The sequence below is a fragment of the Perca fluviatilis genome, chromosome 22 (assembly GCF_010015445.1).
Source record: "Perca fluviatilis chromosome 22, GENO_Pfluv_1.0, whole genome shotgun sequence".
Classification (NCBI taxonomy): Eukaryota; Metazoa; Chordata; class Actinopteri; order Perciformes; family Percidae; genus Perca; species Perca fluviatilis.
In genome coordinates, this window is record NC_053133.1 from 26,190,445 (window position 1) to 26,214,581 (window position 24,137).

Genomic DNA, 24,137 nt, shown 5'->3' on the forward strand with positions numbered 1-24,137 from the left:
CACAGGCCTCACGATACGATATCATCACGATTATGTCATGATACAATATTATTGCGATTTTAAAGATATTGCAATATTCTGCGATATATTGCAATTTATTACCTTTTTTCCAACTTCAAATTTTTCCAAATTTCAAATTATGTCCCCAAAAGAAAACTGTCAACATCTGTTTGTCTAAAAAGATACATGTCTCTATTTGTTCATCTCATTTCAATTGTATTGCTGCAAAATGGGATTGTCAAGCAGGCAATCTGACCAACACCTATATAATAAAAGATCGATACTTGGCGTCTGTGTATCGATACAGTATTGCCACGGAAAATATTGCGATACTATGCTGTATCGATTTTTTTCCCGCACCCCTACTGTTGTTTAGTAAATCTATCGCTGACAGCGTTGTACTGTTCCTGTTTATATACACTTTCTTTCTCTTTCTTACCCCTAGCTGTAGCCGAGCCAAAGTAGAACACACTTTTAAATTGATTGACTTTATCGGTTATCAGGTAAATAAAACGCAGATACAGAAAATCTGGGGAACAGATTTTGACTTTTTTTTTTTTTTTTTACCATTTTATAGACCAACAACTAATCCATTAATCCAGAAAATAATTAACAGTGAAATAATTGTTAGTAGCCATATTGTTAAACGAAATGTATTTTGTTGTCGTTTTGTTTTGCAGGTCATCTGGTGAGGTGCACCAAATCTTTTAGGCGGAGGAGTGGCAGACAGCGCCACCCAGGCGTGCGGAGTGGGACTGCAACCCGTCTCACAGTCGACGACCAGCTACACCCCCCCCCCCCCCACCCCCTTCGAGTGAAAAGCATGGCCAGAAATTAGCGTACATGGAACTCTACACGTATCCTGTCAGACCGGGGGAAGGTCGAGGCTGTGAGGCTGTGATGATAGATTTTATAGACCTTTTTCACAGCAGACATGTTGACATGTCATGGTAGGAAAAGCACAGGTGTATTCAAACCCATTACTGATGGCTGCATTCCACTTAGGAGAGGCCCTGGTATTAAACCATTACTGATGGCTGCATTCCACTTAGGAGAGGCCCTGGTATTAAACCATTACTGATGGCTGCCTTCCACTTAGGAGAGGCCCTGGTATTAAACCATTACTGATGGCTGCATTCCACTTAGGAGAGGCCCTGGTATTAAACCATTACTGATGGCTGCATCCCACTTAGGAGAGGCCCTGGTATTAAACCATTACTGATGGCTGCATTCCACTTAGGAGAGGTCCTGGTATTAAACCATTACTGATGGCTGCATTCCACTTAGGAGAGGCCCTGGTATTAAACCATTACTGATGGCTGCATTCCACTTAGGAGAGGTCCTGGTATTAAACCATTACTGATGGCTGCATTCCACTTAGGAGAGGCCCTGGTATTAAACCATTACTGATGGCTGCATTCCACTTAGGAGAGGTCCTGGTATTAAACCATTACTGATGGCTGCATTCCACTTAGGAGAGGTCCTGGTATTAAACCATTACTGATGGCTGCATTCCACTTATTCCACATATTTGGGAAGTTAACTGAACCACATACAAATCTGATCTTCAAGAACAATATGTAAACAATCAAACATTTTACTCTCTAATTTATTGCCCTAATAGCTGATCCATTCTCAGGTTTAAGTTCAGTAATGGTTACCTAACAGGGACGCAAATAATTAACTGTGTTTTGCCAGTTGTTGAAACTGCAGCCTGCCTCGCGGTGTGTTGTAGTGTACTTGGCTACTTCCTTCTCTCTCTCTCTCAAACCCAGACCTCTTTTATAGCTGCTTGGCCGCGTAATGAGTTACAACAAAAGAACACCCAAGCAGGCCAGAGTCCAGAAAACAGGAAACAAGCCTTTGCTTCAGAAATGCCACCTACATAATGACCTCAGGAGGCCTTAATCAAAAATGTATTTTTTCTAATGAAACTGTAGATATTTCACCCTTCAAACATTCAAACTCCATAGATGCGAGTGTGAAGTACACAACGTGCCAATTTTTCTCCGAGGGCACATTTTGTTGTTCTGACATGCTCTCTTCCTGTTAAGCACCTTTCTAGCACTACAGGATGTCATCGTTTCCCTGAAATAAGAAATGCACCCAGCCGTTTAATCTCAGAACCGTAATTCTATCCTGTCAGGCAGGAAGAAAGAACCACATTTATTTCAACTTTATATAAAGCTACAATCCGTCAGTGACACATTTAGTCTTTCACAGCTTTTCGGGCCAAAGTCTGCATCGCTGGTCACCAATAAAAAAAAAAGGAAAAACTTATAGACAGGGTTCCCGCAAGGTCTTACAAGTAGTAAAAACAAGTTTTAAATTTAATATTCTAAAAATACCACCTTAAAAGTATTTTTTAGTTTGCTAAAGTCTTACATTTTATTCTTGTCCTTTCGTATGCATAACAGAAATGCCGTCATGTCATGAATAAATATTTTATGTAGGTAAGGTTTTGGAGTCTAAATGCAACAAATATTTTATTTAATGTTAGTAAGGTACAAACACACAAATTAATTATTAAATTCCGGTTACATTGTTTGGTAATTACTGCTTTTCTCCATCCTAGGTGGTATTACTGTCTTTAAAAAGTCTTAAATGTTACTCGGAGAACCCAGTATATTGATGTTGTGTATAGTTTTGTTTATTTAGGATCCCCCATTAGTCATCAACGTAGTGAAGACTATTCTTCCTGGGGTCCAACACAAGACAAATATTATAAAGCAAAATACATATTGTTGTATCAGAACAGTGAAAACATCCTGGATTTTATAAAACAGAATGCACAGTAGCCAGTTTGTCATGTTTCATAAAAACCAAACCAAACCGTAACATGAAATAAAATATATTCTGTAGTAATAGAAAGAAAGAAGACAGAAAGGAATAACCGAATCAATTTCAATTTCAATTTTATTTGTAAGGGACAGTGTGCAATTTAAACATAAATGTAATCATTTAATGCATTGAACCAGAGTTAGCCTTTTCCTAATTTGCATCTGTAGGCCCACAGAACGCACAAATACAACAATTTAAAAACCAAACAATGCTCAGTTAGTAAAAAACAAATGGCAATAAAATACATCTCATATTACAGGTACACACAACATGATCAAGAGGTGTAGCAGTATGCACAGCACACAACCCCCTTTCTCTCTCACACACACACACACACACACACACACACACACACACACACACACACACACACACACACACACACACACACACACGAAGACAGGAATCAAACAGGTTTCAACCTAATCTCTTTACTGATAACAGCTTCTCTTAGTTTCTTTTTGAAGCCTGAAATATTTCCCATTAGGATTAAATGTGTGTGTGTGTGTGTGTGTGTGGGTGGGTGGGTGGGGGGGTGTTCCAATATGTTACGGCTCTATATATTACCATTTATGAATTAGTTTGAAAGACAGAGTAGAGCGCATAATTCCTCTCTTGCTCCTTTTCGTTTTATGTAAAGGTCAGCTACATTTTGGCGATGAATTTAAACCTGTGATTGCGTAGGGTCTCTCTGTGTTTTGTTCCTTAACGTTTCCCTTCTCAGACATGTATATAACTATTGTACCAGCGTCCACCAGTCGAGCCAGGGCAGGGGCTCCGTGCCTCCAGCCAAGCCCTCCAAAAAGTCCACCACTCCAGGCGGGGCTCAGTTTGTAGGCCTGGAGCTCTACAAGCGGCTCAAAGAGTTCCTGAAGAACTATCTGACCAGCCTGCTCAAGGTGAGTCCACGCACTTCAGAAGCACTGCGACGGTAACAAACGATTAGCAAAGATTAATGGATTAGTTGTCAACTGTTGAATCAATCACCAACTATTTTGATAATCGATTTAATCGGCAAAACTCTTCTGTTTGCAGCTTGTTAAATGTGAATATGTTCTAGTGTCTTCTCTCCTCTGTGACAGTGAACTGAATATGTTTGAGGTGAGGACAAAACAAGACATTTGAGGACGTGATCTTGGGCCTTTGGGAAACACTGATCCACGTTTTTCACAATTTTCGGACATTTGATAAACCAAACAACTAATCCATTAATCCAGAAAATAATCACCAGATTACCCAACAATGCCTATCGTACACTAGAAGACTTTAAAACGTCTGACACCATCTCACATCTCACGTTAAAGACTATCATCATATGATAAGACTGGGGATCTTGCAGGGTCACACGTCACAAGACTACAACTAGATTTGTTTTGAACAATGTAACCAAGCGCGCTAGCTACCATTAGCATTAGCTGGCAACTAAAGGGGAAGGTCTGGTGACTTCCTGTTCTGCCGTTACATGCAGATGAATGTCTCCAGTACCCAGAGGTCTGCGTTAGTCCGCCGGTAAATCTCCCATTGGATGACTCGCTTCAGAAGGGTTGAGAATCTGCAACTTTCCCTCTTTTAGCGTTTAGCTTAGCGCGGCGCCATAGGAACCATAAACAACAACCATCCTAGCCGTTTGCTGCTTCCTGTTTGGTGCTGGAGGGAGAGCACCCATTGGTTGTTGACAACGTTCAACATGATTTAACTTCACTACCAAGACTTAAAACTTGGGAGAGTATCAAACATTTTTGAGAGTCCAGACGGGAGAGAGACTGACTGGGACTGAGTTTTATGACCTTACACCAAACGATGGTGCAAGACTCTCAGGGTTTCATTACGATACTAGAAAATAGTCTGAGACTGTGGAATCGCTTGAAAAGTCATTTGGTGTAAGGTCGGCATTAGTTGCTAGCCTCGTGAGACCATCCTGATCTGGCGAGCTCCAGTTTTCCACTCGCAGATCAGTATGACATCTTGAGATAGAGAAAATTTGGAGCCTTTCGCCAAACGACCGACCAATCGGAGTTGGTTTTGAGGCGGGTTTAGGTGTGACGCCAACGAGAAGCGACTGTTCAGTCTAAACAACGTGGCGGCTTCCACGGATGAGATGAGCGTAGCTATCGCGACAAGTTTTATCCCAATTAGAAAGTATTCCTTCATTGAAAGAAGAGCAAAAAAACAGCACTGGAGGCTTTTTTCGGAGGAAAAGATGTTTTGGCTCTTCTCCCGACTGGTTTCAGCAAGAGTTTGATCTGATTGGTTGATTTGGCCCATCTATCACCAACATAGGTGATAGACAGATGGTTTATCCAATCGGCTAACCAGGATTTTCGCCCCTTCCCAAAAAGTACTCCAACGGAAATTTCCCAGATGGATATGCCGAGCAAATGCCAAGCAATCCATCTGGCGGAGTCAGGTTAATTAGTTGCAGGCTGCAACCTAAATTTTCCAACCGTCCCAGAATCACCCTCTGATTTCCTGTCCGTACTTTGTCTTTCTCTCGCCTCCTCCCTGGGTTTCCCCTCCAGGATGGCGAGGATCTGATGGACGAGTGTGTGTTGAAGTTTTACACCCAGCAGTGGGAGGACTACCGCTTCTCCAGTAAGGTCCTCAACGGGATCTGCGCCTACCTCAACCGCCACTGGGTCAGACGAGAGTGTGACGAGGGACGCAAAGGCATCTATGAGATCTACTCGGTACGTCTTAATATCTGTCGGTTGGTGAAGGCTCTCGGTGGCTTTGGAGGTATCTTTAGCTTCTAATCTGAATGAAGAGAAGGAATGAAATGCATATTTTGTAGGGCTGCACACTAAATCGCAATTTCATTGAAATCACAATATAGACTAGCGCAATATCCCATTTGCAATATTTGTTCAAGGCAAAATATGTGTCATACTGGGAACTATATTCTCAGAAGGCGAAGCACTGCTACTTGGGCGGAGTGATTAGCGCAACACCTTAAAAGCACCGTTGATGCTCTCTGCTCCTCACCACAGGGCTTCCAAGATGCTGCGAGCAAATCACTACGCCCAAGTAGCAGAAGTAGCAGTGCTTCGCCCTTCTGAGAATATAGTTCCCAGTATGTATACAGTTAGAAGATGGCTGTGTGTCATGTGACCTTGTTATTTGTACACGCTGTGACTATACAAATCACATTTAAATAGGAACATGTTGGCGTTATTTTGTCACTTATTGGGAGCAGTAGGCTAGATGGAGCCGGTTACCTCCAGGATCTGTGCTAAGCTAGGCTAGCGGTGGGGGCGTCAGAGTTACGACACGCACGGAGATGAGAAGGGTATGTATGGACTTATCTAACTCTGGGGGACACGGTGAATAAGACAAAGTCCCAATAAGTCAGTGTGTTCCTTTTAAATAATTTTAAACTGGTCTTAATTTTCCCATGTCCATGTAACTCCTCTAATGCTCATTGAAAAGCTATACAAAGATATACAAATGGGACCAAAATACAACTTATATTGCAGCCAATCAGCTTTTTTTTGTTAAGTTAGAGATAAAACTGATTTAATTCTGCAGCTATGGGAAAGTGCAAGTTTAGCGATAATGGGCTTGAAAAAACATTTCAGATGATGTTTTTTTTTTGTACGATGTCGTGATATAAGGTCTTAACCCTCATGTTGTCCTAGGGTCAAATTTGACCCATTTTCAAAGTTTCTATATCATAAATTTGGGTTTCTTTTAACTTAAATTGCCCCAAAATAACATGGATGGGTCCATAAGACGCTCTTCACAAAGGAAATGAAGGATCAGATCTCTATTTTCATAAAATTTTGGGGTGTTGTATTCAGTTTTATAGCATTATCCTGACTAAACTTTGACAGATCTGGGATTATCCATTACCTTCATTCCTCTTTTTTTCTTGCACAGAAATTAGAACATTTCATACAAATGAGGTTTATTGACCATGAATTCCAAAAGATAAGTGTAAAACTAGTGCAAATAAATGGGTCTAGTGGTGAATATACTGGTGTTAATGGGGAAAAAAGTGCCAAAAATGTTGAAATAAGTGACAAAAACGTTGAAATAAGCGACAGCATTTTTTTATCCCTTTTTTAAAAGCATAACGTGGGAAAAAAAGCAACATAAACATAAAAACTGTGTTAATTTTGACCCGGGAGGACAACACAAGGGTTAAATTTCATTCATAATGATCTTAAAAAGTCTTAAATTTGACATGGTAGAACCTGCAGAAACCCTGAGTACAGGAGGGCTGTTTTCCGGGGAGCTGGAACTTCAAAATAAAAGTCTTGTGGATTGTAAACGTGGCTCGGAGAGCTGCCCAGCATTTCATGGTCCGAACCCGTTCTAAAACCTGTGACTGTGCTTCATGTTTGTGTTGATGCAGCATTGATTTAGAAGTGATGTCACCAGTATGTGAAGACGTTTTAACGGTACAGAAAGAGGCCTTTTGTGATTTCCAGTTTTGGACCTGTACCATAAGAATTTCCCCCTACAGGACCTTGAAAGTCATTTGAAACTCCTTTTAGTTTGGGCTGATTATGGGTCACACTGATCAAAAGGAACGGAGACGAGTAACAGACACGCAGCCCGAAGTCTTGACCTGTCGTTAACCTTCTCGTTCTCCTCTCCTCTCTCTCTCTCTCGGACGTGGCGCTTTCCTCCCAGCTGGCACTTGTGACCTGGAGGGAGTGTTTATTCCGACCCCTCAACAAACAGGTGTGTTCAGTTTCTTTTTATGGAAGTGGAGCGAGCAAAAACAAAATAAAAAATACACAATGTAGAGGGAAAAAAGCAAACCGTTTTTATCTTGTTTTTGTCAATTAAGCTCATGTGCGTTTTAACCTGCAAAACTCTGTATTTCCTTTCCTCTTTGCTTTTTATTTTTGTCACTGCAACGAATCTCCTTGAGCTAAACTAACGTCTCTTTTTCAGGTAACAAACGCTGTGCTGAAGCTGATAGAGCGAGAGAGGAATGGGGAGACCATTAACACCAGACTGATCAGCGGTGTGGTCCAGTCCTATGGTAGGTCAACACGCGCAGTGAAGAAATAAAGAGAAACAGCCGCCTGTTGCTTGGCAGACCTTAGATAACGAAGAAATGCATGTCTTTCATAACGCTGAGCTCCATATGTACACACAGCAAAGACTCACAGCAACTCCTCACTGGGGGTTTTACATTTTTATTTTTCTGTTATTGCCCCCTTTTGTTTTTGGGAAATTTGAGCTACCACACTTCTTCCATAGCTGCATTTATATGGACAATATTTCTTCAACTGGATTGAAATCATTCTGATAAGAGGTCCCAACTTAACTGTTTACATAGATGCTAAATAGTGATCAGATAAGATGTGTGTTTACATGGCCCAGAGCTAGGCCTGTCCCGAATATCACTTTTTGGGCTTTTGAAGCTTTAGTGGGAGGTATTCAAATACATTCAAAGGTATGACGGAGAGGGACTTTGGCTGGCGTGTGAGCGGTTATTTCTTCTGTTGATTTTTTTTAAGCCAGCATGAAAATGCTTTTAGTTTACTTGAACTTAAGTTGAGTTAACTGCTGTCAGTCAGTCAGCTTTGGTCAGTTGGATAATGACATAAAATAATTTATGCATGTCAAAATATATACACGCATCATCATCCACTTTATTGCCAGACTCAAGGTCCATTCAGAAGACACAGACATGACATACAACATACAATAAAAAGAGAAATATACATATATTAAAAACAATACTGCATTTCTATAAAATACACTTATACCAGTGTTGCCATAGTGATGATCGTATGGCACTAAACCTAGGATTTGCCAGCAGCATAACAATGCTGTTCTGGGAGATGTTCAGGCGAGAGACTCGTCAGTAGTGCCTGGAAGGTGCTGACCCCTGCATTACGAAACAGGTCACTTGCATTAGAGCACCTGTGTTTGCTGTGTTTGTTGAGCAGTATCCTCAGACAGTCATTATAACCAACCTTAAGCTTCTGCACGCTTGGCTTTTTAAACTTAGTCCAAAAGGGAGCAGTAGAATAATTATTATAATATAATTTAAGAGGCCTGGTAATCGTACTTTTTATCAAGGCTATGTTTTTGCTTACGGTTTTCAGGTGATTTGCCAAACTTTTTTTTTTGTGAATTGTGCAAAGTGGTTCCACCCGCTGCGAAGCGTAGATGCTGCCGGAAATATAACGAGAAGAACATAGTTTTTAAATTTTTTTTGCATCTTTATTGAGGATAGTTTGGTGGATTCCAGCTTCGTTCATTAAAGGGATACTTCACGGATTACGTGATACGATGATACGAGAGATAGCTGATTGTGGGTCTGGAAAAAAACCTCTGAGGCAAAAAATGTCATTTTGCATCATCAGCTTTTTTTTGTTTTTATTATTTATTTATTTTATTGTTGTTTTTTTTGGCTGTAGTCTCTAGCCTCTGGCCAAAAAACGCCGCCGATGATGCAAAATGACAATTTTTGCATCATAACAGTTTTTTTTCCAGACACACAATGCAGCTATGTCTCGTATCAGGGGGGGGGGACATGAGGGAGGGAAGCACGGTCATTCGAAAATACTACCGGGTTTCTACCGACACAAAGCTTAATATTAAATCGGTGAAGTATCCCTTTAACTCGTTGTTTAGAGCCTCTCGACCGCTGCCTCAGCCTCGTGCAACAATCTTCTGTCAATCTTTAAATCTTTTAGCCACAAACCTGAGTATTGATTTTGCTGCCGCCACGTTTCTGTTCGTCCCGTCACACAATGTTTCCCCCACGTTGGGCAAACGTGCGCAGAAAGTACATATTGATGCCAACCAGAGAGAAACGATCTAATTAAGCATTTTACATGGACATTAGATCCTAATATTTTCCTATTAAATGGTTTACACCAGCCCTTAATCCGATGAAATTCTGTCCGATCGTGTCGGTCTCTTCCGATTGAGGTGGTTAAATGAGGCATTTTTATTCTGATTAGTGCAATATTAGGGTCCATGTAAACACAGCTAATGATCTGGAGTAATTTTCTTTATTGAACTAAAAATACGATTAATTAAATAAATAAAGGAAAGTGTGAAAGGAAAATTTAAAACTCGTTCAGGGAATGTTATCAAAACCAGCCATCTTAACTCTAATTTAACTATTTAAAACGTCAGTCTTAATTTAATCTCTGGGCTTAAATCAGACGTCTTTAAGCTCGCGGTTGGAGGCCGACCTTCTGGTATTGAAGACCCGTTTCAGAGCTTCTGTATATAATAACCCAGTAGGATCTTTTAATTCTGCTTTCTCTAGCTGTGATCATGAATATACAGTACGTCTGTCGACAGTCAGTGGGGAACATTGATATCAGGTTTGATTTTTAGACCAGTACTGTCCTGATAGATCTGAACATCTAAGCTGAACAGCTGCAGGATTTGTTGAGTAAATATAGGATGTTTACAGATAAAAATAACTGAGATATTGTCCAACCTGACTTCTGATCGGCTGCTCTCAACTCGAAGCTGAAGCAGACAACATATATTTCAATACCACAGTGTATTATAAAAGGGTTTATGAGATACTAAAAGTCAAGTCCAGGTGCAGAGGATTTCCCAAATAAGTTGCTTTTACCTTTTTAGATGGCCAATACATTCTTAGAAATGAAAACATTAAGTGACATTTAGTTCTTCGACTATGAAACGATAAGTAGGGATGTAACGATGCACCATTAATCTGTTAAAATGGATGTAAATGTGTAAAGATTACAACCTGTTGAGATGAAAAATGAATTGTGAGGCAATTTTTAAACGTCCTGGGTCGTTAATCTACTTTAGTTTTCACTTGTTTTAAGTTCAGAGCTCACTACGTCGTCTGTGTTCTTATTTAAACAGATCTTTCCTATTTATTTAGTTATTTTCATGTGGGATTTATTTTTTTAAATTTAATTTTGGTTATTTATGGGCGCCTGGGTAGCTCACCTGGAAGAGCGCGTGCCCATATACAGAGGCTCAGTCCTCAACAAAGCGGCCGCAGGTTCGGTTCTGACTTTTGGCCCTTTGCTGCGTGCCACCTCCCCCCCTCTCTCTCCCCTTTCAAAGTCTAAGCTGTCTTGTCAAAAATAAAAGGCCTAAAAATCCCACACAAAAAAAAAACAACTAATTTTTGTTATTTAAGATAAAATACAATTTCAGTATCACTTTTCATAAGATGACACATCTGTTGTTTTGCACAGTTTATATAAATCCATGTAAATGTCTCCAGGCATTGGTCTGCAGCTCATTCTGTTAAAAAAAAGTGAATTGAGAGTTGAGTGAATTGTTTCATCCCTATTTATGAGACCGAACCAGCGTAAAGGTGTGGTCCTGTTCAGTAACTGTGAACGTAGTATCCTGACGCCTCACCTTAACCCCCTGTTTTCCTCGTGTCTCCCCTCTCCTCCCCCCCCCTCCAGTTGAGCTGGGTCTGAACGAAGAGGACGCCTTCGCCAAAGGCCCCACGCTGTCCGTGTACAAAGAGTACTTTGAATGTCAGTTCCTCACTGACACCGAGCGGTTCTACACGCGCGAGAGCACCGAGTTCCTGCAGCAGAACCCCGTCACCGAGTACATGAAGAAGGTAGACGCTCCTCCCACTTCAGCAGCTCACCGTTACGGATGAATGGACTCAACGTGGCACACGGAAGATGAAAGAGTTGCTTTTAAAACTAGGGTTTTAAACATTTAAACTGGTTGTGAGGCATCGTTATTACGTTTTTTGAATTTTCCAATTCGTTTCTATTTTATCTTAGTTTTGATTGTTGGATTAGTTTTAGATTAAGTTAGTTTTCAGATTGTGATTGCTACTTTTAGTTTAGAATAAGTTACTTTTCAGAGAGATTAAGTTAGTTTTCAGAGTGTTTGCTATTTTTAGTTTAGATTAAGTTAGTTTTCAGAGATGAAGTTAGTTTTCAGAGATGAAGTTAGTTTTCAGAGTGTTTGCTACTTTTAGTTTAGATTAAGTTAGTTTTCAGAGATTAAGTTAGTTTTCAGAGTGTTTGCTACTTTTAGTTTGGATTAAATTAGTTTTCCAAGTGTGTTTGCTACTTTTAGTTTAGATTAAGTTAGTTTTCCAAGTGTGTTTGCTACTTTTAGTTTAGATTAAATTAGTTTTCTGAGTGTTTGCTACTTTTAGTTTAGATTAAGTTAGTTTTCAGAGAGATTAAGTTAGTTTTCAGAGTGTTTGCTACTTTTAGTTTATATTAAGTTAGTTTTCAGAGAGATTAAGTTAGTTTTCAGAGTGTTTGCTACTTTTAGTTTATATTAAGTTAGTTTTCAGAGTGTTTGCTACTTTTAGTTTAGATTAAATTAGTTTTCCAAGTGTGTTTGCTACTTTTAGTTTAGATTAAGTCAGTTTTCAGAGTGTGTTTGCTACTTTTAGTTTAGATTAAATTAGTTTTCAGAGTGTGTTTGCTACTTTTAGTTTAGATTAAATTAGTTTTCAGAGTGTGTTTGCTACTTTTAGTTTAGATTAAATTAGTTTTCAGAGTGTGTTTGCTACTTTTAGTTTAGATTAAGTTAGTTTTCAGAGAGATTGCTACTTTCAGTTTAGATTAAGTTAGTTTTCAGAGTGTGTTTGCTAGTTAGACACTCTAAAAATTATTTAAATTAAACTAATTTAGTTTAATTTAGTTTTCAGAGTGTTTGCTAGTATTAGTTTGTTTTTGTCGGGGCCAGTATTATGTAGCTACATATACAAACAAAAAACATGGTTGGAGAATAATGTTTAATGTTTAATCTTTGCGTTACTTTAGTGTCCGATGTGATGCAATTACGTCACAGCGCCGTCTCACGTCAAGTCCTTTTGTAATTTCTGTGGTTCGGTGTCACGAGAGTCGACGGAAATTCATGCTGTCTCCTTTTTTTCTTCCTGTAGTGATAAATTATAGCAAACAAACTAAAACGGAAATGATCTACGTTCATTTTTATTTAGTTTTTAATCATTAACTTGGCGATCAGTTAAGTTTTTATTCAGTTACAGTTGACTAAAGATATTTTTCACTGTTTATTTTTGTAGTTTGCTACAATAACCCTGTTGTGAAGGGGACGATCTTGTCCTAATAAAAGAAATGATTGTATATCTCTGTTTATTTGCTCAGGCGGAGGCTCGTCTGCTGGAGGAGCAGCGGCGTGTGCAGGTTTACCTCCATGAATCCACTCAGGACGAGCTGGCCAGGAAGTGTGAGCAGGTCCTCATAGAGAAACACCTGGAGATCTTCCACACCGAGTTTCAGAACCTCCTGGATGCCGACAAGAATGAAGGTACACCCTGCCATTTTTATTTCACTGTGTCCGCTGATCCTGCAGCTTTTAATCAATCATTTACAGAAGTATTTTGAAATTAATTCTTCAAGGGACAGGAAGCCAGTGTTAAGACCTCAGAACTGGAGTGATGTGATCCACTTTCTTGGTCTTAATGGTCTTAATGGACTCACATTTTACACATTTAAACCAGACGAACCAGTTTTTACGAGTTTTTTTTTTTTTTTAATTATTATTATTTTTTGTTTTTACTTTTGCTTAAAATCTGCTTAACCTTTGGGTTGAAATGAGCTAATGACTAAACTTCTGTCCCCTGCTGATAACGCTCTGCATCTCTTCTCAGACCTGGGCCGGATGTACAACCTGGTGTCGCGGATCACAGACGGTCTGGGCGAACTGAAGAAACTTCTAGAGACTCACATCCACAACCAGGGCCTGGCCGCCATCGAGAAGTGTGGAGAGGCCGCGCTCAACGTACGGACAATTAATTCTCCTCTCGATTACAATTCTCACTGGTTTACTTTAACGTTTCGAGTAACAAAAAGGTACCGATTCAAAGCCGGACAGTTTGGTTATCGTCAGTTTACATTAAAGCTACATCGTGTAAGAAGTTCTCCCATCTAGCGGTGAAATTGTATATGACAACCAACTGAATATTACTTTCTGGCCCCTCCCATTCTCCCATTCAAACCCGAAATTATCTCTTAGTATCTCCATTGTTTACACGCAGCTGTTCTAGCCACTCCAATATTAACTTTGGTCTTGTTGCTTTGCCTGTCGCGTTGTCCTTTTAATTCTCTTTTTCGCTTCCCTGGCGAGTAATTCTACGCTGGCATTCGTCATGATGCCACCGAGTGTAAGAGAGCGAAAGGCGGAGGTGTGTCCCTCTTTGGCTAACATATTTTAAAGATGGAGGCGCAACTTGGTGGTCATTCGAGCGACTCGCTCTAAATGGCAGATTCTACGCTTACGCGAATATTAGTTGGTGGAAGTAATTACACGTGAATGAGCACATATTTGTGAAAGAACAAAGGGGGTTTTGCTAAGAATCAACTCAAAAAATTACACAATGTAGGTTTAATATAGCAGGCAGAAGACAATAACCTTGTTTGATGTATTCTTACTTTCGTTTGTCTGGTTTTCTTGTTGACATTTTTGCGAAATAATTTTAAAAGCTGGTTCAAATACATATTGTGACAAATGGTTTGTTCAGCCAGAGAGCTTTGAAAGTCGCGTTTTCCAGCTGACGGAGAAGACGGCGAAGCACCAAAGAACAACCCTGAGCGTCTTCAGCAGTCTGATCGCTGTTCTTTCTCACCGGAGAGACAACGATTTCTCTTATTTATAATTTAAACACTTGAATGTCCATGAGCTGTTGATTAAGAGGTCAGAAAAAATCTAGAAAAAAAAGAACTTGGAAGTTTTTGCAAAATAAGTGTTCTTTTGAAAGGTGTTGAAGTCAGTAAGTTTTAACAAAAAATGCAAGAAATTCATACAAAAATATGTCGTGATAGTAGAAGTCTGTGTTTCTTGCAGGACCCCAAAGTGTACGTCCAGACCACGCTGGACGTCCATAAGAAGTACAACGCCTTGGTCATGTCTGCCTTCAACAACGACGCCGGCTTCGTGGCAGCGCTCGATAAGGTGAGTAATCCGTCTGCAGTCTGCCCATGACTGCAAAGTTGTGCTTTTAATTATTTTCCCCATTGGTACAGGGTTTCTGCAGGTCTTAAGAAGTCTAAAAAAAATAATCTAAATTTTAGGCTCTAAAAAGTAGGGCTGCTCCCTCTTAGTCGATTAGTCGACTAATCGGTCGTTTTGGTCTTAGTCAACTTAGATTTCTTTAGTCAATTAGTCAGGTTTTATGCTTTTTTTTCATGCTGAATGACTTATTTCCAAGAAACGTACGAGCTCATCTCTGGTAAACACAAGAATTAAAGTGGTGCTTTTGCATGACTCTTTGCGGTGAAACTCAGATTTACAGATCTATCGATTTAAATCAACTAATCGATCAGTCGATACAGTTGAATGAGCGTTAGTCGGCTAAGAATTTCTTCAATCGAGCACAGCCCTACTAAAAAGTATTGTGTTCTAGGTCTTAAATAGGTTTAAGTGGTTTTTACCTTTATCATTTGATAAAGGTAATATATTTAAAATCTGTTCACAAACTCGTCATGTAAAGTCAAAATATATTAAATCAAATAACTCATGTTGGAGGGGTTAAGGACTTTACCTGTTTATTATAAGACTTCCCAAAACTCATACAATATTGGTAAAATGTTCACACAAAGAATAAAAACAAAGAATCAAAGGGAACGTAGAACGAAACCACTGAATGAGAATCATCTCCAGTAAAATTCTGTTTTAGTTTTACCAAACCAAATTCATGATTTAAAGGGCCGATTCACACAAAATAAACCCATGTTTGGTGATCTGTGTTGATTTAGTTTGTGGGAAATCACACCTGTGTTGATGTACTATGACATAATGACATAGTATAGTAGTTAGGGCTGGACGATTAATAGAAAATGTATCGACATCGAAATTCTGGAGCTGTTATCGACGTGTTTTTCCCGTAAGGATAATTTCGATAATGTAGTCTGTGACTTCGCCCGGACCAGTCAGCCGCATTGAAAGCATAGCGAGGATAACCCAAACACAGAGTCCGAGTAAGCTGAGCAACTTGTGCCCAAAAAACGTCGTCTGGAAACATTTTGGCTTCAGAAAAGATGATTTAGAACAACCTGATTAATTATCGTTCATTTATCGTTATCGAGGTAAAATTTACATTTTGATTTTAGGTCAAATCTCGCTGCAGCCCTACGCTGAAGTATTGTGTTCTAGGTCTTAAAAAAGTTTAAACGGTTCTTCATTTTCCCACGTCCATGTCGTCAATATATTTATTTACTTTGCAAGTACTTATGTGACTCTGCTCATTGCGGTGTTTGAGGTTTTAAGCCCCCGTCGTCGTCTTCCAGGCAGCGCTGCGTGGAAGGCACTTGGATAAGGCAACGGTTGGGTGCCTTGAAGTCAATGTTGGGGGCTTAAAACGCCATTGAGCGCTCATTGTACTTTTATGTTGTGACATAGGTCTTAAATTTAATTCATAAATGTCTTTAAAAAAAGTCTTAAATTTGACTTGTTGAAACCAGCAGAAACTCACTGGTATTTTATGTTGTTTGCTCATTTTACTGTTGGGGTCTTATTTTAACAATTTTATCATGTGAGGCACTGTGTGACTTTGTCTGTAAAAGGTGCTATGCAAGTAGAGTCAAAATATCAGAGAGGGCTTCAGTTTCTGGACAGGTTTAGTTGTAACGTGGTCGGTCTGTCTTTTCCCAGGCATGTGGTCGATTCATCAACAACAACGCCGTCACCAGGATGGCTCAGTCGTCCAGCAAATCCCCCGAGCTTCTGGCCAGATACTGTGATTCTTTACTGAAGAAGAGGTGCGTGAAATATTGTGTGTGTGTGTGTGTGTGCGCACCTGTATGTGATTGCTATTCCCTTAACTATCAGAAACATTTAGGGCTCGTTAAAGTGATTTTTTTTTTTTTTTTTTAAATATCTGGGTATTAAAGGTGCATTAGGTAAGACTTATAAAACTACCTTTCTGTCATATTTGCTGAAACTGACCCTATGTTTGAGTAGAACTATATGAAGCAGGTCATTAAAAAAAAATCCAGCTCCTCTCACACCACTTACAGCCTGTAGTGAGATTTGCAAAAATCCACCGCTCCCTGTTCAGATGCACCAATCTGGGCCAGGAGGGGTGTCTAACTGCGTGTCGATCACTGCATTCATTCTCCCATGTGGGGGGAGGGGCTTAGGAGACCGTTTTGGACTTTAGCAGAAAGGAGGGGAGGGACTGAGAAGTTGTTGATGTTCAAATTCTTAGGCTAAGTCCTGGATCTTCACAATCCTACCTACAGCACCGTTAAACAAGTAAAATGCTGTAGTAGTATAAAAATATCCACTTCATGTCTTCGTCTTCCAACCATTGATTATTATTATTTTTTTTTTTAAGATCCACAGTGAACCTTTAGGTCCACATGGACACAAAGTCCTGAAGCGCTCAGAATGATAGAACATCTGAGTAAGCTTGATCTGCCTTTTTATAAACTGCTGTTTCCAAGAGTTTGTAGTTCCACAGCTGATAGTTTCTCAATTATTTGAAGGACACTGATTTATTTGTAGCACACACTGCAGCAGGGGTGGGACAAATCATCGATACGGCAATATATCGCTGTCCTCCGTGCGATACAGAAATCGATAAGCTGGCTCGAAATATCGATACTTTTAATTAATAAAATAAGGCACTCTGAATAGATTTCCCTGCTCCCAGCGTTGCTGCTTAATGGCTCCTCGAGCTGGCGCTCAACACGTGAACGAAAGGAAACGTGAACATAAGTAAACGAGCCGAAGAGGAAGAGGTTTTCAACGGGATGGTTGACAGCAGTTTGAGGAAAATACCAGATGCCCCAGCCATGTTTGAGTCCAAAGTATGGACCCAGAGTTGCTCTATAGTTGTGTCATTTTAATTTACAACCTGAAAAACTTGTGCTGCAGAATAGTTGTCTAACAGTTTGGACTTGCAGTAAATAAAGATAGAAAACCTGCACTTTTCACGGGCATTTTGTGTTCGTAGTCCGACCGATACGGTGATGCATCATTATAGGATTGTCCAGCAATATATTGATTATCGCACAATTGCTGTATCGTGATATTATCGGTATCGTGAGCCTTGTCTCGTATCGTGAGGTACCCTGTGATTCCCACCCCTACGCTGCAGTGTTTTCTCTTCACAATCTGTTATTCTGAGCTCACCACCTGACACAGAGTGAAATCTCACTTTTAAACTATGTGCGTCTGTTTATTCTTCAGCTCTAAAAACCCAGAGGAGGCAGAATTGGAGGACACACTCAACCAAGTGGTGAGATACTTTGACCTGTGTGTTTGCACAGACGTACACATAATACAGCGTGTTTGTGTTCATCTTACTGCGCAGCTGTACTGGAAAAGTACCTCTGAACTACCGACCTAGTTACTCGTGTGTTATCTGTTGTAGACACAGAAGTGTAGTTGGTCTTCAGTCTATCTATCTATCTATCTATCTATCTATCTATCTATCTATCTATCTATCTATCTATCTATCTATCTATCTATCTATCTATCTATCTATCTATCTATCTATCTATCTATCTATCTATCTATCTATGTCCTTCCTTCCTTCCTTCCTTCCTAAGGGGGAAAAAAAAAATCTAAAGTTTAGTTTCATGTGCGCACGCAAAACCTTTTCATGGGCGCACATGAAAGTCTCACGTGAGCACATGAAACTAAACTTTTAGATTTGAACAGTGCCAGTGCCACAGTCAGCAGCACTGCTTACGTTTAATCCATTCTCCTTGCATTTTGTGTACATCGACCTATATGCATGGAGTTGGCCATATGTTTGTAACTGTTGATAAATGAAAATAATTGCCCGATCCAAATCGCTGTATCCTAGCTGTCACAGTCTCCAGTGTGGCCCAGGCTACATCAATATACGGCTTTCATGTGCGCACGCAAAAGTTTCGTGTGAGCACATGAAGGTTTCGTGTGAGCACATGAAACTAAACTTTAAAAAGAATTCTGCACATGAAAGTTTTGCAGGAGCACATGAAACTAAACTTTAAATTTTTTTTTTTTGGTCATGTCCCCTTAGCGGCTCCTTAGTCATCGAACAATTAAAGCAGAAAATATTTTTATGAACACCATATTTTTCTATAATTGTTTTTATTTCTTTAGGTTTAATTAACTGTGCAGTTAAATTATAGTTTGTCTAATCTATCTATCTATCTATCTATCTATCTATCTATCTATCTATCTATCTATCTATCTATCTTTCCATCCATCCATCCCCAAAACAATGGGCCTCCTATCTCAACAGTATATTACAAATTACAGCCAAACTAAATGAAAGTTTCACAAATATCTTACTCATTGTCTCTCTTGCCATCTTAATGGGAAGAATGGTAGTGCTCATAACTGTAAATGTTAATCCCTCCATATTTCCTTCAAATGTCACGCTGATTAGTTGTGATGTAAATTCGAGGCCGTGCCGCGAAACCGTTGGACTGAAGTCCAACAACACACAAATCTGCCAATTCAAATAATAATATTTACGTTTACAAACAGGTTTATTTAATATTAAAAACATCCCATCTATGCTCCTCACTGTTAGGCGTTGGACTAACTCTCGCAGACAGTTTGAGAAACACTGTTTTAATTTTTAAATAAACATATTTCACCAAATCTACAGACCACTCGAGTATAAACTGGTATAAAGTGTGAGACGATTTACTCAGGTTAGCAGCAGTACATTGAGGTGAATTTCCGTCTTCTTCTCAGATGGTTGTGTTCAAATACATCGAGGACAAAGATGTTTTCCAGAAGTTTTATGCTAAGATGCTGGCCAAGCGTCTGGTCCACCAGAACAGCGCCAGCGACGACGCAGAGGCCAGCATGATCTCCAAACTCAAGGTGAGACTCGCCGCAGCCCAGCGCTCCGTCACATACATACACACACACACACACACACACACACACACACACACGTCTGTCTGCATGAAAACATCCACAACGACACCAGACTGTCAGTTTCTGCATCCTAGAACCTCACGCTGAATCTGGTTTTGTTCTTGTTCTCGTGCAGCAAGCGTGCGGCTTTGAGTACACGTCCAAACTGCAGCGCATGTTCCAGGACATCGGGGTCAGTAAAGACCTGAACGAGCAGTTCAAGAAACACCTGACCAACTCCGAGCCTCTGGACTGTAAGGACACACACACACACACACACACACACACACACACACACACACACACACACACACACACACACACACACACACACACACACACAATCCATCCTCCAATCAATCGTCACATATATGGGTGCATACCCACCAAATGCAGTTTATGGAGTGTATGTTTTAGAGCTTTTTTTATATATATATATATATATATATCTCACATGCTGCAGGACGGTTTATACCAGATCACACTCAAAATGTACCAAACGTTAACAGAATGTTAAATCCGAGGTCAAATATGCTGGGCTCTGGTGTGTCAAAGCACATAAAACCCATATGTTTGAATCGTTTACAGTGGACTTCAGTATCCAGGTTCTCAGCTCTGGGTCTTGGCCTTTCCAGCAGTCCTGCACCTTCGCTCTGCCTTCTGAGGTAAGACTAGTCACAACTAATTGTTCAACCCAGCTCTCACTGTGCAGAAGTGGGTTTAATGAAGTAGCTTGAAAACTACATAAGCATCCAGGAAATGAGGCTTTATTGTGCTCCTGCTTTGGGAGAAAATGTGTTTTTTTTTTGTTTGTACGTGGTTTCAGACCTGTGTGAGTACGTTGACTTTCTGCAGCTGTCGCTAATGATTGTTGAATTAAACCTCCTTTTAATAAACAGAAGAAGGCTGCAGTTGGCTTTCTCTAGAAATCTAAATTATAGTCATAATCTTTGAGTGTTTTAAAGCTCACAATGAGCGCTGATGGTTTGGTTGTTAGATCTCTTTTGTTCTCTTAATCACGAGGACTCAATGTTTATATTTGATCATTACATCACATTATTACATCACATTATTACATCACATTATTACATTACATTATTACATTACATGTCATCTAGCTGACGCTTTTATCCAAAGCGACTTACAATTAAGTGCTTTCAACTGAAGGTTCAAACTCCAGACAACAAGTAGTAAGTGCAAGTACATTAGCTTTAAATAAGCAAAGCTACAAAGAGACATATCAAAGTGCAGGTCCTCTGTGTTTTTTTTAGCCCTGTCAGGGCAGTAAAAACACCTTTTAACTCTCCTGTCCTCGGGTCAAATCTGACCCATTTTCAAAAAGTTTGTATATCAGAAATTCTGGCTTCTTTCAACCAGATTTTCAAATGAAACAACGTGGTTTGTTCACTACAACGCTCTTCACACGTTTTATTCAATTTCATAGCATTTTATTTTAATTTTATTTTCTTAAGATTATTTTTTGGGCATTTTCCCTTTTTATTAGATAGTGACAGTGGATAAACATGAAAGGGGGAGAGAGATGAGGGACGACAAGCAGCAAAGGGCCGCAGGCAAAGGACTCAGCCTACGTGGGCCGCACGCTCTCACTGGGTGAGCTAGAGGTCGCCCCAATTTCATAGCATTTGAATTTATTTTTTTATAGAAGAACGTTGAAAAAAGTGACAAAAGTAACGGGAAAAGCTTCAAAAACGTGGGGGGAAAAAACCCCACAAATACGTCAAAAGGTGCAGAAAGAAAACCGTTGAAGAAAAGTTTTCATTTTGACCCAGAAATACAAAAGGTTGCATGGTCGACTGGAAGACAACACAAGGGTTAAATCCCTACTTTAACCGGAGACTTTCACTTAAACCCCCACCCCTCCCCCCCGAAGGTCCCTGGACCTCAGTTTGAGAACCTCTCCTCCTCTGAACTCTCCTCTTTGTCTCCCTTTCTGTGCAGCTGGAGCGAAGCTACCAGCGCTTCACCGCGTTTTACGCCAGCAGACACAGCGGCAGGAAGCTGACTTGGCTCTATCACCTGTCCAAAGGAGAGCTGGTCACCAACTGCTTCAAGAACAGGTGAGTGTGGACAGACACAGGGCGCTGTGGAGGGAATGTCACTTTTACAGCCGGTTACACACTGGCTGCGTGGCGTGTCCACTTTTATTATGGCTCCCATGGTAACAGGTCAGAGCTTACACACCGCCTGCGTGACACGAAAACACGTGCATGCTAGAAATAGAACCGGCGCCTATTTTTCACGCGACACGCAAGCGTGTTGGAAGCGTTTCCAGGCAAAATAGAACAGGATAAGATGTGTATATGTCGTTTAGACACAAATACATATTAATAAATGACATGTTGATGTTTGAAAGTCTCGAGGTTTTGATATAAATGCAGATATATAAATGTAATAAAAAAAAAATTTACATTTTCTAATATGTCACCTGTCAATACAGAAGGAAATATTCTGGAGCCAATACTGCCGTCAATACTGCCGATGTTGTCTTTACTGTAATCAGATCAGTATATATATTTATGTTTTACATGGTATTTCATTTTATCAATGGGAAACATCCATGTGTCCAGACAAGGCTAGCAGCAGCGCCGCGTCAGACACGTTTCTGGAGTGTAAAGACGTAGAAAAATCCACGCAACAGAAACGCCACGCTCATGCCACACAGCCAGTGTGTAACCGGCCTTATTTTCATTTTTTCATGCAACCTTTTATATAACTCGAAAGATCATTGAGGGGCGGCCCCTCATTTACGATGACATCAAGTAATTACAAAGACGAACGTCAACAACACAAAAGAATTACACCAACATAAGAAAGATAAAAAAAAAAAAAATACAAGAACACTTTCTGAATTGATAAATAAAATTAGTAAATTAGGATAATACGGTTACAAAAAGGACAATTGTGTAAAGTGGTTACAAGTAGAGGTTTTGCAAGTTTAAAACCAGATTTCTAACTTGTCCAAAAGGCACACAGGAGTTGATTTTAAGAAAGTGCTGTAGTTTGTTCCAGGAGAAGTCGGGGCACTACAGTTAAAAACAGTTTTTCCAAGTTCAGAGCGAGCTCGTGGAACTTGAAGCTAAAGCCAGCCAGCAGTAGGGATCGACCGATTTGGATTATTTATTTAATTTTAGCTGATATTTGGAGCCAATACTGCTTTTGCTCCCTCAATTTACATCCAAAAAATGTAAACCCTGCCACACTGGATTTGTTTTCGGAATCTGCTCTGCCATTTCTTTAAAAACAATACACAAAAACACAGATCAGTGTCACTTCTGCAATCGTCTTACATTCATATCACCCAAATTATGTGTGCAGTGTGCATCATATGGATGGGTGCGCTGCATACGGTTAACTGTGCAAGGGTAACAGGCTTTTCATCAACATCTACAGCACAGCCTTGATGATGCATTGCTTGCTGACATATTATAAGATGGATATATTATCAGGTCGTCAAAAAAATGTCCGTCAACACATTTAAATAATTTAAGAAAACAATAAACCGGAAAAGTAGCCATTGGAATAAAGTGCTTGATTTTGTAATTTAAGACCGGTCTATCACTAGTCAGCAGAGCGAGTCTGATAAAGTCCCTCTGAGTAACCGAGAAGTTCTGTACTTTATTACAGCGTCCTATCAAACTGCATGTTGACTCTGTGCGGTCTAATCAGCTGATGTTTGACTGGATGATACTGGCTCGTCATTATGAAGCACATTTGTCAGATGATTATTGCGCTGTTGATCTGCTGTGTGGAGTAGTTAGAGCCAGCTTCATACTGGATCTGTTGTGTCTTTTGTTTCCAGGTAATAAAAACTGCAGGCCTAAAACCCCAAAAAAATAACATTTTACATTTTAAAAGCACTTTCTCACTCTGATGAAGCTTAAAGACTTCAGGATGGATTGATTATTTTAACCTTTTATGACTCGTGGAGGCTCGTTTATTTATGGCTTCTTGAAAAGGGCAACGCGAGCTGTCATTGGAAATGTTTAACTTCTCCACTGACTCCACGTTTTCTTTTTTATTTCCAGGACATTCTGGTTCAAGTTCTGCAGATTTTGTTAAAATCGAAGCTACTGGTGAGTAAAAACGTCACGTTTTTTTTATGTTTTCAGTTTCAGCAGGAAGAAGTCAGTTCAGTCTTAAATAGAGATGGCCCGATACCATTTTTTGCTTCCCAATACCGATTCAGATACCTGAACTTGCGTATCGGCCGATATGAGTACCGATCCGATACCAGTGTGTCATATATTTTATTATGTTTTAACAGCTGTACTCTCCCTGTATGGATGTGATATTATTTCTATCTTTGTTGTCTGTCAGGCTCAGGTTAAACTCTTTGTGAAACATGAACAAATACAAACAATGAATGCCGTGGAACTTTCTTTTATTATTTGTTTGACAGTTTGACAGTCAGTTATAAACGGAAAAAGAACATAAATAAACTACTTGAACGTAGATTTTCTTTAGGGCTTTATTACGTGCTATCGGAT

The 24,137-nt window shown here is 39.8% G+C and overlaps 1 protein-coding gene across 1 annotated transcript in view; it reads left to right on the forward strand.

The window, feature by feature from the left end:
* Positions 1-822: 822 nt before the first annotated feature.
* The window catches only part of LOC120552727 (cullin-1), a 29,601-nt gene continuing 6,286 nt past the window's right edge, over positions 823-24,137 (forward strand). Inside the window, exons 1-16 of the mRNA XM_039790952.1 lie at positions 823-857; positions 3,566-3,740; positions 5,361-5,528; positions 7,477-7,527; positions 7,744-7,834; positions 11,226-11,389; positions 12,909-13,071; positions 13,415-13,545; positions 14,608-14,715; positions 16,414-16,520; positions 17,956-18,004; positions 19,462-19,593; positions 19,766-19,883; positions 20,218-20,294; positions 21,589-21,707; positions 23,579-23,723. Coding sequence (XP_039646886.1) covers positions 844-857; positions 3,566-3,740; positions 5,361-5,528; positions 7,477-7,527; positions 7,744-7,834; positions 11,226-11,389; positions 12,909-13,071; positions 13,415-13,545; positions 14,608-14,715; positions 16,414-16,520; positions 17,956-18,004; positions 19,462-19,593; positions 19,766-19,883; positions 20,218-20,294; positions 21,589-21,707; positions 23,579-23,723 — 1,812 coding nt within the window. The 5' untranslated portion in view covers positions 823-843. The remainder of the gene's footprint in view (positions 858-3,565; positions 3,741-5,360; positions 5,529-7,476; positions 7,528-7,743; positions 7,835-11,225; positions 11,390-12,908; positions 13,072-13,414; positions 13,546-14,607; positions 14,716-16,413; positions 16,521-17,955; positions 18,005-19,461; positions 19,594-19,765; positions 19,884-20,217; positions 20,295-21,588; positions 21,708-23,578; positions 23,724-24,137) is intronic.